The sequence below is a fragment of the Coregonus lavaretus genome (genome assembly GCF_964263955.1).
Source record: "Coregonus lavaretus genome assembly, chromosome: 33".
Taxonomy (NCBI): Eukaryota; Metazoa; Chordata; class Actinopteri; order Salmoniformes; family Salmonidae; genus Coregonus; species Coregonus lavaretus.
The window spans coordinates 24,765,552-24,782,563 of record NC_140020.1 but is presented as its reverse complement, the minus strand read 5'-3'; the positions used below and the strand labels follow the sequence as shown (position 1 = coordinate 24,782,563).

The following is a 17,012-nucleotide window of genomic DNA, read 5'->3' as shown; positions in this document are numbered from 1 at the left end:
TTACAATTCGCCCCTCCTTCCTCTCCCCTCCTGCCCTGTCTCTCAGGCTCTACTACACGCTACGGTTGATTGAAATGTTTTTTACTGTTTGCTGAATGTGCTGCGATGTGCGCTGCATTGCAGTTCAACTGCATGACAGATTTAGTAAGTGGACAAGAGGGAGAGCGAGAGATCAGGGCTGCATGCGTCATTTTCACTCAATCCCAAACGAAGCTGCATGGGCTAGCGAGCGTTCTGCTTAGTATAAAGTTACACATGGCCCCACATCAAGAGGAATGCAATCAATGTTGTGCCTCTGCTCCACGTGTCAAATGAACTGCAGCTGCTCAACTGCACACAAACAGCGGATTCATTTCTGCTCTTCAGCTTACTGTACTGGAAAAGGGGTGATCGTAGGAGAACAACACTGAAATGAGGATTGGAAATGAATAGCTCCTGAGAAGGTCCTGAAGGATTCGGAGGGGCTGATTTGTTTCATAGTGTGTGTGTGTGCGCGCACGTGTATAACATATCTATTTCATATCAAAGTGATGTACTACACTCCCTATTAAAACAGAGAGAAGTCATGTGAGGGACTATTTAGATGTGTGTCCGGCTGACTGCTGTGGTGGCTCTGTATTATGCACATCCAAAACGACGTCGTGTGTGGGAGATACTGGAATATTCCTGTTATTAGTGGAGGTCTTCTTTTAAGTAAAGAGAAAGAGGGACACCAGATAGTAAGGAGAGATACATTAATTTCAGCATCAGGACATGAATTGCATCCCCCTCAGGCTATTTCTGTTATTCTGTCTTTGGAATCAGACAGATCTCTGCAACCAAGAGGAATAGCTACAAAATGATATCGCTTAAGTCTGACTGAAGGAACATGGCATCTGTGTAAACAGTATGTACAGTGTTAATGTTGTCTGAAGTCTGAATACTACTGGAAGACAGTGATTGAACTAACTGAATAATTAATGGGATTCATTTTCCGCAAAATAAACATATAAAGACTCTTACAATGAACCAGTTATTGAACCCACAAGTGGATATGATGCAGACTGTATGCCAATGAACACTACTTGTACTCTAGCCTAGATTTCCAGGCTTCTCCAATGCAGACCAAACTTTAGGACAACTGACTACGTGACACTACCTATACTAAACAGAGCATGGAGGGAAATGAGAGTAATTATACATGGCACGATGAATAACAAGACTTCTCTCACATTCAAATTCTTGTATTTATTGTCAGAGTACATCAAGTTAAAGTAGACAACTGGAAGGGAAGCCAAATGTAACACGCAACAAAATATAGAAAACCTCTCACACCGCAGACAGGGGGTCAGGGGTTAAACGTCGGAGGTCGGGTTAGAGGTACAGGCCCTCCGGCGTGCCCTCCTGCTTCTTGTATAGCACGTTCTCCTTGGACTTCTTGAAGTCCTCGTTGGTGACCTTCATCCTGCGCTCTCTCAGGGCCATGAGGCCTGCCTCGGTGCAGATCGCCTGGAGGAGTGGGAGAGAGAGAGGAGAAAGGTCAACTCAGGTCAGCCTCAAAAGATCAGGGCCTGTATTCACAAATAGTCTCAGAGTAGTACTGATCTAGCATCAGTTTAGTCTTTTATATCATAATGAATAAGAATATATGGACATGGAAGACCTGATCCTAGACTTAATTGTCTCAGATCCATGACTTCAAGGAAGGAGGGAGGCATTCTGAAAATAGCAGAACAAGGCCCAGAAGTAGGAGAATCCTTTCAGGATATACTTTCAAACACTAACAAGAACTGCCACTAGAGGGCAGCACAGTCAAGTCAAATATACTAAGTCTGGTTTAGCTAGAGCCAATTTGAGAGTCATGTTTTCCCTAGAGCGGTTGCAAATATCCCTAAAGCCACACCCCTAAAGCAATTGAAACCCATGGAGGCCAATTATTTGTGGGCAGGCAGGGGGGAAACAGTGCTAGATAGGGGGACTACCCCCACCTTAGTAGTGGTAGAGCAGTGGTTTTTAAACTTTTTTTGGTAACTGTATCGCCATGGCCTATGCTCTTATGAGTCTTCCCAAGGACCATGCAGATAGGCCATGTACCCAGGTTGAGGACCACTGTGGTAGAGGAAACCCTGGACATCCATACCTTGATGTCAGCTCCTGACAGGTCATCCTTGGCCAGGATTAGGTCGTCCAGGGTGACGTCGTCGGCTACGGTCATCCTGCTGGTGTGGATGTTGAAGATCCTCCTCTTGGTCTTCTCATCAGGCAGAGGGAACTCTATCTTTCTGTCAATACGACCTGGAAAAACATAAGTAAAGGGGGTGAGGGGCATGGAATATCAGAGAGGGAATGGCTGTTCAGTTCTACTCATTCTGATTATAGAACAGAATACTTATTGACATTGACTCAACAGTGTAGGAAGAAAAAGGCTGCTTTGCTCAAATGGCTTCAGTGAATTTTGTTGCTTTTGATTTGATTCTTGTAAAGTGTTTTGAGAGCTTCATCTGTTGTTCGCTCAAGGTCAAGAGATCAGTTCCACAGATCAAGCTCAGAAGGAGGAAATTACATTTGTCTTCATTTTATAGTAGAATCTTGATCCTCAATATACACTTCAACTGAGGTCGTTTTATCCCTTTGTAAGAGTCCCGCTCTACCGGTCAATTTTAATATCAATAATCAAAATACAAAACAGGCTCCATCGTTCAGATAGATACTCAGGAGAGTGTCTTACCAGGTCTGATGAGTGCCGGGTCCAGGGTATCTATCCTGTTGGTGGCCATGATCACCTTGACATCTCCTCTGGAGTCAAAACCATCCAGCTGGTTGAGCAGCTCCAACATGGTCCTCTGGATCTCCCTCTCTCCTCCAGAGTTAGACTCATATCTACACAGGGAGAGAAACACACCGTTTAGTCACACCTCAAGGGCAGAGAAACAGTACTCGGCACAATCCCAAAATCAACCCGTCAGATCCTATGCTCTATGTAATTGTGAATATCTAAGCGGGTTTGGTTGGTATAAGCAAAATTGTTAAACTTTCACCAAGCTTATCAGAGGGCAAGGTGGAGCTTTTAAACAAACTTGCTATGCCTATTTCTATTATTAAAGCTGCAATCTGTCATTCTCAGTGAAAGTAAGTCTAAGACGCGGTAGATCTGTTCTATGTGCGCCATTTCTATGCTCCCCGTTCTTAAGTTGTTGTTGTTGTTCTTTTACTTGCAGTTTTGTACACCAGCTTTAAACAGCTGAAAATACAATATTTTTGGTTATGGAAAATATATTTCACAGCCGTTTAGATGATACAGTGATTATCTACACTATACTTGCTTGTTTTGTCACATAAACTGAAATTAGGTGAACTACTAGAATTTTAGCAACCAGGAAATGGCGGAGCGATTTCTGCGTAGTGCAACTTTAAAGGCCCAGTGCAGTCCAAATTCAGTTTTTCCAGCTGATAAAACAAAAAGTGTGAAAAAATGTGATCAGTGTTATTTCCTGATAGTTACTGGTTGAAAATACAATCTACACAGGACGTTCTAATCAGCAGGTTTTAAATGGGTGGAGTTCCGGATTGCCTGGTGACATCACCAGGCAGTATATTAGTTAATAGACCAATAACAAAGAGTTCCAAACCTCTCTAATTTCCAGTTTTCCCCTCCCCACTCAGACCACTCCCAAACAGTCCTAGCAAAATTCTTGCTTGAGAAATAGTTTTTGAGCCAACCACTATTACAGTAAGGTACTTAATTGTTTAGCAGAAATGATTTGATATTGATATAAAAACTGCTGCATTGGGCCTTTAAGTGGCATATTTTAAGAATGTTGTTTTAGTAAGTACCGTTTAGTGCCGATGGCATCTATCTCGTCGATAAAGACGATAGACGGTGCGTGTTCTTCGGCCACCCTGAACAGCTCTCGGACCAGCTTGGGCCCGTCTCCCAGGTACTTCTGGATCAGCTCTGAGCCCACTACACGCAGAAACGTAGCTGATGTCTGGTTGGCCACCGCCTTGGCCAGCAGGGTCTTACCTAACACAGAGAGAGGCACAGGCACACAAACATATTAGCAGAGACGCACAAACAGGCACAGATATGCACACAAACAAACAAACATGCACGAACCGCACGCATATTAGGTAATATGGTCCTCTGTAGCTCAGTTGGTAGGATAGTGGGTTCGATTCCCAGGACCACCCATACGTAAAATGTATGCACGCATGACTGTAAGTCGCTTAAAGTGTCTGCTAAATAGCATATATTATTATATTATGATAGTTATTATATTGTAATATGATTTCAATGTATGTTTCCCTGTCCATACTGCTTGTTGCTAGGCATGTCTCAGGGATCATGTAGATTGTTTTGATGTTTGTTAATTGTTTTGATGTTTCTTATGATGTATTCATGGTTTTGTATGTTTCTTGGTATGCACACACTGTTGTGAGCTCAACTTTGGAAATAATTTCCTCTTGAATGACCAGCAACATCTTTGTGTAGATAAATGTTAATTGTTAAACGATTCATGTTAAATGTCCATATATCTCACCAGTGCCAGGTGCTCCGTAGAGGATGACTCCTTTAGGGGGCTTGATGCCCATCTCCTCATAGTACTCAGGGTGGGTGAGGGGCAGCTCCACTGACTCCTATAGAACAACAGTGTCACAGCCAGATGCAGACTGAATTACTTGAGGAAAACAGTCCTAATGTTGGAAGAAACAGCCTTATGTTGTCACCCAGTCACATTTGTTCATTTCGCAAGCTATAGCACACAATATTTTACATAAAGTAGGTTTTTAAAGGCCCATAGAGTTCGGTATGCGTCGTGTTTTATTTTTACCAAGGAAAATCTGGTATTGCAGTATCGCGATACTGGTATCGTGACATACGTACAGTGAATGGCTACAGGCTTAGTCCAGAGAGTCTAGTATAGGCTGGTACATACTGTGGTACTCATCTCATTTCTGATCAAATACTTAATAACAGCAGGTAATTACTAAGCAGTTACAAGGTATAACGTTTAGTGTAGTCCTCTTCTTGTACCTTGATCTCCTGTATCTGGCTGTCCAGTCCTCCTATGTCAGCATAGGTCTCTTGAGGGGCCTTCTCCACCTTCATCACTGTGACCAGGGGATCAGTGTCATCCATCAGGACACCAATCACAGCATGAACCTAGAGGACAGACACCGATCAGAGAACAGGGACAGAGTCAGTCAACGTCACTCACTACTCAACCCAAACATTAATATTAGAAATAGTTTGTCCCCCCCCAAACTAATGAAATTAGCCTTTGGCTTGACACAATGACAATGTCAAATATTATATTTACATTTTAGTCATTTAGCAGATGCTCTTATCCAGAGCAACTTACATTTAGTGCATTAAACCTATGACCTTTTCACACTATTGTGCCCACCGAACCCAAACTATACTGACTCAGATATTTTTTTCACATTGTCCTTTTCAGTACGGTTCCAGCAACTATGCTGGATGCATAACCACCAGCCCAGTACAGCTCGGTTTGGCTTGGCTCAGTAGTGTGAAAAGCCCTATAAAATAGGTATTTGAGTACCTTGTGGTTGAGTAGTATAGAGCAGATAAAGGTAACTTCCAAAATAAAGGAAACACTTGAGTAAATGAAGGATACAAATTATATTGAAAGCAGGTGATTCCACACAGGTGTAGTTCCTAAGTTAATTAAGCAATTCATATCCCATCATGCTTAGATTCTGGAGCGGTGCCTGAGACAGTGTTTTCCACCAACATCAACAAAACACCAAATGATGGAATTTCTTGTGGAAGAATGGTGTTGCATCCCTCCGATAGAGTTCCAGACACACTTTCTGTTGAGTAGTACGAAGCAGCTATATGTCAGTACCCTGTGGTTGAATAGTACATAGTTCTGAGCGATTAACCAACATTTCTGTTATTTTTCGGTAAAAAACAACAACGAATTGACCGAAGTCGGTTAAATTATTTGAATTCCATTTCGTTCAGTTTTTTTCTGTGAGTTTAAATGCGCACATTGCACAGTTTCTCTAGAGATGAATCAGATCAAGCTCGAACTGTGCGATGTAATAAGGAGTTGTATTTTCCAACAGGCCAATATTGTACATAGTTTAGCGCAGAAAAAATCCATTGTGTGCCTACTAGTCCGGTCTGTGTGTTTCTTTTACGCCTGCTACGTTAGGTTAGTGTGGGGCAAATACAGATGCAGAGAGAGAGAGAGAAAAGACAAGAATGCGCGATCGAGAGGGATAGAGAGCAGTTGCTTCGCGAGGTATCTCTACTTGAAAATACATGATCTAAGTGATTGATAGTTGACCGTCAGCAGTCATAAAGGTATGCCTTATTTACTTTGAAGAACTACTAAAATTGTGATTTTTTCAGACAGCGTATTTTTTATTTATTTTACCTTTATTTAACCAGGTAAGCCAGTTGAGAACAAGTTCTCATTTACAACTGCGACCTGGCCAAGATAAAGCAAAGCAGCGCGATAAAAACAACAACACAGAGTTACATATGGGGTAAACAAAACAAAGTCAAAAATACAACAGAAAATATATATATATACAGTGTGTGCAAATGTAGCAAGTTATGGAGGTAAGGCAATAAATAGGCCATAGTGCAAAATAATTACAATTTAGTATTAACCCTGGAATGATAGATGTGCAAGAGATGATGCGCAAATAGAGATACTGGGGTGCAAATGAGCAAAATAAATAACAATATGGGGATGAGGTAGTTGGGTGGGTTAATTTCAGATGGGCTGTGTACAGGTGCAGTGATCGGTAAGGTGCTCTGACAACTGATGCTTAAAGTTAGTGAGGGAGATAAGAGTCTCCAGCTTCAGAGATTTTTGCAGTTCGTTCCAGTCATTGGCAGCAGAGAACTGGAAGGAATGGCGGCCAAAGGAGGTGTTGGCTTTGGGGATGACCAGTGAGATATACCTGCTGGAGCGCATACTACGGGTGGGTGTTGCTTTGGTGACCAATGAGCTAAGATAAGGCGGGGATTTGCCTAGCAGTGATTTATAGATGACCTGGAGCCAGTGGGTTTGGCGACGAATATGTAGTGAGGACCAGCCAACAAGAGCGTACAGGTCACAGTGGTGTGGTCCTCTGTAGCTCAATTGGTAGAGCATGGCGCTTGTAATGCCAGGGTAGTGGGTTCGATCCCCTGGACCACCCATACGTAAAGATGTATGCACACATGACTGTAAGTCGCTTTGGATAAAAGCGTCTGCTAAATGGCATATTATTATTATTATAATATATGGGGCTTTGGTGACAAAACGGAAGGCACTGTGATAGACTACATCCAATTTGCTGAGTAGAGTGTTGGAGGCTATTTTGTAAATGACATCGCCGAAGTCAAGGATCGGTAGGATAGTCCGTTTTACGAGGGCATGTTTGGCAGCATGAGCGAAGGAGGCTTTGTTGCGAAATAGGAAGCCGATTCTAGATTTAACTTTAGATTGGAGATGCTTAATGTGAGTCTGGAAGGAGAGTTTACAGTCTAACCAGACACCTAGGTATTTGTAGTTGTCCACATATTCTAGGTCAGACCCGCCGAGAGTAGTGATTCTAGTCGGGTGGGCGGGTGAAGAGGCAGCAGCTCTATAGAGATGAGATGATGACTTGGAATTACATAATAAAGTTGTCAAATAAAACGAATGTAATATACACAACAACTGAAATATACTTGTTTAAGTAATGTGAATAAATTAGGGTTAATAAGTGATAAGCAGTAATGTGGCAGTCACTACCATCATGGCACTTGTACTAATTGTTTTATTCTGTGTTGTTACAGCATTCAACCCACATAATGCATAGTGCATTTAATGTACAAAAATAAATACATCGAAACCAAAAACCTGTGGTTGAGTAGTATGGAGCAGATATACACTGAGTATATCAAACATTAGGAACACATTCCTAATATTGAGTTGCACCCCCTTTTGCCCTCAGAACAGCCTCATTTCTTCAGGGCATTACCTTTACAAGGTGTCGAAAGCATTCCACAGGGATGCTGACCCATGTTGACTCCAATGCTTCCCAAAGTTGTGTCAAGTTGGCTGGATGTCCTTTGGGTGGTGGACCATTCTTGATACACACGGGAAACCGTTGAGTGTGAAAAACCCAGCAGCGTTGCAGTTCTTGACACAAACCAATGCGCCTGGAACCTACTACCATAGCCTGTTCAAAGGCACATAAATATTTTGTCTTGCCCATTCACCCTCTAAATGGCACACAAACACAATCCATGTCTCAATTGTCTCAAGGCTTAAAAATCTCTCTTTAACCTGTCTCCTCCCCTTCATCTACACTGATTGAAGTGGATTTAACAAGTGACATCAATAAGGGATCATAGCTTTAACCTGGATTCAGTCAGAGGAAGGCCCTCAAAATTGTCAAAGACTCCAGCCACCCTAGTCATAGACTGTTCTCTCTGCTACCGCACGGCAAGCGGTACCGGAGTGCCAAGTCTAGGTCCAAAAGACTTCTCAACAGCTTCTACCCCCAAGCCATAAGACTCCTGAACAGCTAATCATGGCTACCCGGACTATTTGCACTGCCCCCCCACCCCATCCTTTTTACGCTGCTGCTACTCTGTTAATTATTTATGCATAGTCACTTTAACTCTGCCCACATGTACATATTACTTCAACTACCTCAACTAGCCGGTGCCCCCGCACATTGACTCTGCACCGGTACCCCACTGTATATATAGCCTCCCTACTGTTATTTTATTTTACTTCTGCTCTTTTTTTCTCAACACTTTTTTTGTTGTTGTTTTATTTTTACTTTTTTTGTTAAAAATAAATGCACTGTTGGTTAAGGGCTGTAAGTAAGCATTTCACTGTAATGTCTGCACCTGTTGTATTCGGCGCATGTGACCAATAAAATTTTATTTTATTTTATTTGATTCACCTGGTCAGTCTATGACATGAAAAGAGTAGATGTTCTTAATGTTTTGTAAACTCAGTGTATGTTAATACTTTGTGATTGAGTAGTACGGAGCAGATATACACTGAAGAAAATGATAAACGCAACATGTAAAGTGTTGGTCTCAAGTCTCATAAGCTGAAATACGAGATCCCCGAAATGTTCCATATGCAAAGAAACGTATTTCTCTCAAATGTTGTGCACAAATTTGTTTACATCCCTGTTAGTGAGCATTTCTCCTTTGCCAAAACAATCCATCCACCTGATAGGTGTGGCATAGCAAGAAGCTGATTAAACAGCATGATCATTACAAAGTTGTGCTGGTGACAATAAAAGGCCACTCTAAAATGTGCAGTTTTGTCACACAACACAATGCCACAGATGTCTCAAGTTCTGAGGAAGCGTGCAATTGGCATTCTGACTGCAGGAATGTCCACCAGAGCGGTTGCCAGAGAATTGAATGTTCTCTACCATAAGCCGCCTCCAACGTCGTTTTAGAGAATTTGGCAGTATGTCCAACCGGCCTCACAACCGGCCTCACAAAAGCGGTTTGCTGATGTCAACGTTGTGAACAGAGTGCCCCGTGGTGGTGGGGTTATGGTATGGGCAGACATAAGCTACGGACAACGAACACAATTGCATTTTATTGATAGCAATTTCAATTCACAGACATACTGTGACGAGATCCTGAGGCCCATTGTCGTGCCACTCATTATTTCCTTATACAGTATGAACTGTAACTCAGTAAAATCTTGGAAATTGTTGCATGTTGCCTTTATATTTTTGTTCAGTATACGTCAGTACCTTGTGGTTGAGTAGTACGGAGCAGAAATATGTCAGTACCTTGTGGTTGAGTAGTACGGAGCAGCCCGGCTCCAGCAGGTCTTTGTCTACGAAGGAGAGGATGCTGACGTAGTGCTCAGATCCCACTGACGTAGACACGATGGCATGGTTGTCATCGATGATCTCCTCCAGGTTCCCCACAGACATGGGGGTTCCCCTCAGGTCATCCACCTTGGACCTCTCCTCCTGCAGAAGAACACACAGGAAATACATGTTAGACACAATAACTTTTTTAATTGAATTTCCATGGCATATGGCTTACATCATTTTCATGCTCATGAACTCATTCAGTGACCACTCGTGCCCTGTAGATGGGGGCATTGTCATACTATGGGGGCATTGCCATGGTAGCCAAACTAATGGCCTGCCCAGCTTAATTAACTCAGGAACCACATCTGTGTGGAAGCACTTGCTTTCAATACACTTTTTATCCCTCATTTACTCAAGTGTTTCCTTGGTTTTGTCAGTTACCTGTATCTCGATGGTCTACTCAGTACCGCTTGTTTCTCCTCCTGGGGTTTCATCTGGTTCCTGATAAACTAAAGTAATATAGCATTATATATAATATAGTATTATATATCTCTATGTTCAGTACCTCCTGTTTCTCTTCCAGGGGTTTCATCTGCTCCTGGTTCCTGATAAACTCCTCCTCCATCAGCAGGTAGTCTTTGATCCTCTCCTGCTTCAGCAGCTTCAGCCTGCAGTGGGTGTGAGGGGTGACTGCAGAGGGAGATACAATCCGTTATCAATATTGTTTTTCTTGACAAGAGGGTGAGTGAGAAATGACATAGCTAGAGAGTTAGGAATGACGTAGAGACAGAAACTAGATATTGAGTTGATGGGTCATTTTTAAAGAGAGATCCTTTTTCCTAAGTGAGGTGACATTAATAGCGTTACCTAAAGGTAGCTTGCTGGCCGCATCTGGTCCCTTGCTTTTCTTCTTCCTCTTCCCAACTCTGGTGGGGATGGGAGGCTCATACTTCTTTTTCTTATCCTGTAAATATATGATATGGTTACATGTTTAGTGACAGTAGAATAAAGCAGGTTAACACAGAAATCTGAAAGATCCAACTGAGGAGATACTGTTGTCAGAGGCTCTGGTTGTTGCCATGTCATTCTCACCTTGTCATCCTTCTTGCCTCCTCCTTGGCCCCCACTCTGGCTTTGACCCTGAAATTATAAACCCACACATTAGCTAAGTTAGCTAGCTAGATATCCTGATTAACCTTGAACAAGACTTAGTGTTGGTAGATTTTATTGGCTAACTAGCTAGTTAAGCTTGCTTGCTAACGTTAGCTAATTCGTATTAGGTTGACAGTCTATTTGAGTTGACCGGACTCAACATTGAGTACTAAATGCTCAGAGTAACATTAGGATGATGAAGTTAGTAATCGCAGCTATTTATTTCATGATCGGGGTATCAGCATGAAAGCTAGCTGCCGCTACCGGAAAAAACAACGCTGTAACGTTATTCAATGGAAGAGCTACTGTACTGTTAGCTAGCTAACGTAACGCTAAATTTATCTGACAATAATTATGGTTTTATACAGCGAATGTGTTTCGAAAATGTAACAACTACATCAAATCTTATTTTCCGTATAAAGTAAACTTCCACATCTCTAATATCAAGCTACACAAATTGGAAGCTAAATCCTTGTATTATTTAATCAAAACATGAGCCAGACAGAAATTTGATTGCTCACTTACCATTGTTGCTTGGCCCTCTAAATTGACGTCACTACGGTAAGCAATGTGGGACGCTTTCTTTTCTTTACAAAAAAAGACGAGGCCTCGTAATTCTTCTTCTTCCTCTTCTTCTTCCTCTTCTTCTTCTTCTTCTTCGTCTTCTTCTTATTCTTCTTCAATGAGGTTTAACGGCGGTTGGCATCCAATTTGTTGCATTACCGCCACCTGCTAGACTGGAGTTCAACTCCCTTATCTTTCCTTGAAAAATAAAATAAACCAAAGCAAAGAAATATCCTACCATCTAACACTACACTCACACCTTCAACACTACAACTAATAATTAACCCCACCCTTCTCCACTGTTTAAATACACTCACTCCTACCTCATGCCCTCAACCTGAATTGATGAAACATCACCACTTAACACTCCCAGTAACTCTTCTGCTGTCAAGTCTTCCACACCCAAATATCTCTCTGCAGCTGCCACCACCACCTCAATTTTCTTTGATTTGCGTTCCATCCCTGCAGTACAATTAATAACCATTGCTATAAATGCTAAAAATCCAATCTTGCTGAACCATATATCACTTTTTGGTTTATCCCTCTGTACTGGTACATCTCTACTACTCACACCATTTCTCTCAGGATCCCTCCCCCTTGACCCATCTTCCTCTACTTTCTTCACTGCCTCCGCATATGACAACTTCTTCTCTACTCTTACCTTGGATACCTCAACCTGCTTCTCTCGCACTGGACATGTCTGATCCCCAGCCCCATGGCCACCCCTACAGTTAGCACATACCACCACTTTCCCCACTGCTTCACACTCCTTAGTCTCATGCCCTTCTGCACACTTCTCACACTTTGGAATCTCCCTCCTACACACTGCTGCCACATGCCCATAAGTTTGACACCTGTAACATCTTAAGGTATTCGGCACATATGCTCACACTGGATAACTTATATATCCTAACCTCACTTTCTCAGGCAAAGACTCAACTTCAAAACTCAAAAGAACAGACAATGACTCTTCTGTTTCCCCACTCTCGCCACCCTGTTTACGTCACACCAAACGACGAGCATCACACACACCGGGAATCATCTCCTTCAGTTGATCCACTTTTACATTCACTGCTACTCCAGTAATCACTCCTCTCAATGGCGCCCTTTTCTTAAGAGCGAAACAATTCACAATTCTTTCCCCCATTTGTTTAACTCTGAGCGCCTTCTCCCTCTGCCCAACAGAAACACAAACAATTATCACTAGACCACTTCTGGTTAACCTCACCGATTCCATTTTACCCAACGCTCTTTTCACCCATCTTGAAACCACAATTGGATCAGCCAAAAGGCAAGGATAATTTTTTTCTCACAAACTTCACTCCTACTGTCACAGACTCATCTTTATCCTGACCCACTGTGCAATCCTCGGGCTCAGAGTACTTCACCACACCTTCCACCTCCGATACATCACCCTCATTCACTTCCATTTCTACTCCTGTCTTGAGCTCACTTTGCTTACATTTCCTACCATTCTTCTTTAACAAACCTTCTCCCTTTTCCCCGCCATTTTTTTACCGACTCAAACTCACAATCTTCCTCCCTCTCTCTCTTAGACCTCCTCTGCCTCTCTTTTTCCCTCCATTCCTCCTCATTCATCTAAGTATATGTCTCCTTATGATAATACTGCATTTCTCCAAACCTGTATCTGTTTCTTGCCTTCTCTAAGGACTCCATTTTCCCCCTCCTTTCCATTCCGGCGTCTATTCTATCCTCGGCCTTGACCTCTTCATTGCTCTCCTCTTCTGATCCGCTGTCCTCCTCTCCTGAATCACCATCGTCTTCCGATCCCTCATCCGAGCTGTTATCCTCACTATCATCAGGACTTACTCCCTTTCCAACTGCTCGTCTTTTCGCTGAAGACGCCATGCTCCACCCCTCAGTCGGTCAATACCTTCCCACCTCAATCGGTCCCTACTGTTGCGTGTCAACCAATCCCTGGTTCATTTTCATTGCCATGTTTCCCGGTGCCGATGAGGCCTCGTTGACCTACAGGTCTACTCTCATAAGGTACATTTGTCACAGAAATATAAAATATGAGCAATTCAGGTGTCATACAATAGCAAGACTCATACAACTAAATAGCTGGTAATTTAGTGGATGGGCCATATTAGCTTTGCTTTGGAGAAATGGCAGAAGCAAATGTACAATAGAGCTTGAATCTAATGGCGGTAGAATCGAGGAAGATTGGACTTTTGTCCGAAAGAATGGAAAACGGAGCAAAGTTCTGGTGTAATACAAAAACTAAAGTTCTGCTAATATCCCCTCTTATCTGGTAGGAGTATGTATTTTTGAAGATGAACAGAGCGAAATACCAAACTTGACGAATCTGTTTGGGATATTGTTATGAGAATTATTTAACAAACTATTTCATTGTCTCTGTGCGTCTCCCAAAAGGTTGTAAGGCTTTTGGATCAAGAAACGGACAGAGTCCCGGTCTGCATAGTCAGGCCTTTATTCATGGAGAATTCTGCCACAAAATGGTTGTACAATATTTTATATGCACACGTCATACAAAAATCCCACCCCTCTGTAGGCGGGCTGTAGTTTTCCACTTTAAAACTGCTCTCCTGACCATCAGTTCACACACACACACACACACACATACACACACACACACACACACACACACACACATACATACACACACATATACACACATACATACACACACACATACATAGACACACATATACACACATACATACACACATACATTTTCTTATCATAGTCTACTCCCTGCATTCCTCAGTTATCACCGTTCTCACAATATTCTGCACCATGTTTAACAGTTCTCCTTCTTCTTCGCCGTCCGGTCTAACTCCTACTCAAATTGCTAAATAGTAACACAATGTCATAATCTTTACTGGTCCTACACTCACACATTACCAGGTAGTAGATTCTAACACATCTCACACAGTTTCGGAGTGTAATAATTAGTCACTACTAAGAAAGTACTAATCATACTTAAAACAAGAACATTTCACAACTATATTTAAGGGTGGAACATTTAGTCATTACTTTTAACCTGTATATATTTTAATTTCTATATCAGATATCCAACCTAGTGGATAAAGTAAAAGATGTGAGGATCAAAAGAAGTGGGCTTGTTTAGATTTTTTGTACTTCAGCGGAACAGAAAAGGCATGTGTTGCTTCTCACCCAATTCGAGAAATATGCCGTGTCTTGCGTAGCTGTTCGGAGTAGGGCACCTCTCAATGGGGTAATATCTGGCGTCTCGTGGGAAGTCGATGTTGCTCTAATGAAGAATATCCCAGGTGTTCAATTCAAGTCAGATGAATCATGTGGTGAATGGAAACAAGGAAAAGAGGCTGTCAAACGGGTTGAGGGATCGAGTGGTTCAGAAAGTTCCACGGTGGCGGAGGGGCCTTCGCTACAGAGTTTGCCTCTCACCCGCAAAAACCAGACACTTTGTGGCCTTTATATGATTAACAGCACTACTGTCAAACTCCAGAAAGATTGACGTCATTTTGTCTGCGGCAGAGCGGTTCCTGGAGTGTTGTCTCGGGCAGTACCACCCTCTCAGGACCCAGAACCTGAGTAGGGATTTATGTAGTATTTTCTTTGACTGTGGGACGATTTTTGTAACGCTCTTTACTATAATGTGTGTGTGGATTAACACCCGATTAGACAACAATCACCCCATTAAAAGGTGGAAACATCTTACCAATCACACCATTCATATGGTGAATGTGGTACGCCACATGTGTGGTACGCTCACCTTTGAATAGTGATTCAGAACCAGTTGGTGGCGGCAATGTACCTTATAGGTTGTAGTCTGCCAATCAACCTCGAAGAAGTTAGCGGTTGAGAGCACTTGTACCTGGAATGTTGCAGAGTGTGTTCTCGAACCATGCTGTTTTGAAGAAATGTTTGGTGTGTGTGTGAAAAAGTTATTGGTGGTGAGCCAAAGCATCGTATCTGCTTTAGTTTTCGAGATGATCGGTTTTTACATAGTATATATTTATTTATTCAGAAACATTTCAGTTTGTTGGCTATGTCAGTTCTTGTAATTTTTTTCAAAAGACATACTTTTATGTTCAGTAGATGGACAGGCAAACACTGCCAAGTACTAAACAGCAAACCAATCAACACTTGTGTACTATCCAGGTACCATCTCTGCTGATCACGTCTGCCAATCACGTTCTCCGTTTCTAAGGTACTACACACAGCTGGTGACCGCTCGAGAGAGAACTCTGTCCAACAAAAAGTCTTTTTTTATATTTGTATTCTATTTAGTTATAGAAAAATAACTCCCAACTTTACATAAAACGTTGCCGTCGATTCTTCAACTAACCTGGTATTGTTGATACTCTCTTTGTTCTCTATTCTGGAAAACAGTTATCTTATAAATGTCTGTGTCCAGCTGCAGGTTGTTCTACAAACACCAGAGAAAACTCAGAAAGATAGTAAATCCATGATTCGTATCGAGTGAGCTATATGCCTCTTGTATGTGTGTAGATCTTTGTTTTGGAAGCACTATGGGCGTGCTGTCATGTACTTCTACATGTGGCCGCGTCGCGTAGAAATGACTAGTTCCTGCAAAGATGCTGGGAAATTCTAGATGTGCGGCAGCTAAGATGGTGAGGAACCTCCTCACGCAGTACAAACATGGATTTACTGTCTCTCCTCTCTTGTGTCCTGCCCCCAGAGATCAACCAAGTGCTATTCACCAAGCATGGGCTCAACTGATTCACTCACCTGTGAGGAGAACCATCCTAATTTAGTTTGAACTTGCCCTCCTGTCACATTGTGACCACATATGCATTTGCCTGTTGTCTTTTCTTTGTGGATTTTGTCTTACAAAGTCTACACAGTCTAGTGCATTTTAGAGTAGAAGATCACCAACTACAGATACACATGCTTGTTAGAGCATCTCGAAGACAAGGTTACAAACAGATTATGTTTTACTATTGTAACATGCATTGATGAGAATTCTATTGTCCCTGTCAGGAGCCCAGGCTTTTGCCATAGATGGTAGAGTTCTCATCTCTGGACCACATGATCTTAAGACTGCATTCCTAAGATTGCATTCCGCTAAGGCACTTCACTCTCTCTATATCGGTTGGCTACATTGGTGACCAGGGTGGGATCCTTTCGATACACCTATGGGACCTGGGCAGACAAATGCTCCTAGAGAGAGGGGGGAATACTGAAATATGCGTTGATGACAGTTCTACTGTCTCCATCAGAGGCTCAGGCTTTTGGCGTAGATGGTAAAGCGATCATTTCTGGACTGCAACATTGTAAGATTGTGCCCCACATGGCACTTACAGTGGGGAGAACAAGTATTTGATACACTGCTGATTTTGCAGGTTTTCCTACTTACAAAGCATGTAGAGGTCTGTAATTTTTATCATAGGTACACGTCAACTGTGAGAGACGAAATCTAAAACAAAAATCCAGAAAATCACATTGTATGATTTTTAAGTAATTAATTTGCATTTTATTGCATGACATAAGTATTTGATCACCTACCAACC

At 42.2% G+C, this 17,012-nt stretch overlaps 1 protein-coding gene across 1 annotated transcript; it reads right to left on the bottom strand.

Annotated features, from left to right (window-relative positions):
* Nucleotides 1-1,212: 1,212 nt before the first annotated feature.
* LOC311108118 (26S proteasome regulatory subunit 4-like) lies at nucleotides 1,213-11,593 on the bottom strand. The gene is made up of 11 exons (XM_084150755.1): nucleotides 11,470-11,593; nucleotides 10,885-10,932; nucleotides 10,660-10,756; nucleotides 10,358-10,482; nucleotides 9,763-9,948; nucleotides 5,015-5,143; nucleotides 4,521-4,617; nucleotides 3,814-4,003; nucleotides 2,708-2,859; nucleotides 2,120-2,274; nucleotides 1,213-1,488 (listed from the first exon to the last, which is right to left on the bottom strand). The coding sequence occupies exons 1-11, from the start codon at nucleotides 11,470-11,472 to the stop codon at nucleotides 1,354-1,356; spliced, it is 1,317 nt and encodes a 438-aa protein (XP_084006881.1). The 5' UTR covers nucleotides 11,473-11,593; the 3' UTR covers nucleotides 1,213-1,353.
* Between the last annotated feature and the right edge of the window lie 5,419 nt (nucleotides 11,594-17,012).

Coding starts and splice junctions, on each gene's coding strand:
- LOC311108118 (XM_084150755.1), bottom strand. Junction 10,483..10,659: donor GGCCAGCAAGCTACCTTTAG/GTAACGCTATTA, acceptor CTCCCTCTGCAG/TCACCCCTCACACCCACTGC. Junction 1,489..2,119: donor TGTCAGGAGCTGACATCAAG/GTATGGATGTCC, acceptor CCACTCCTCCAG/GCGATCTGCACCGAGGCAGG.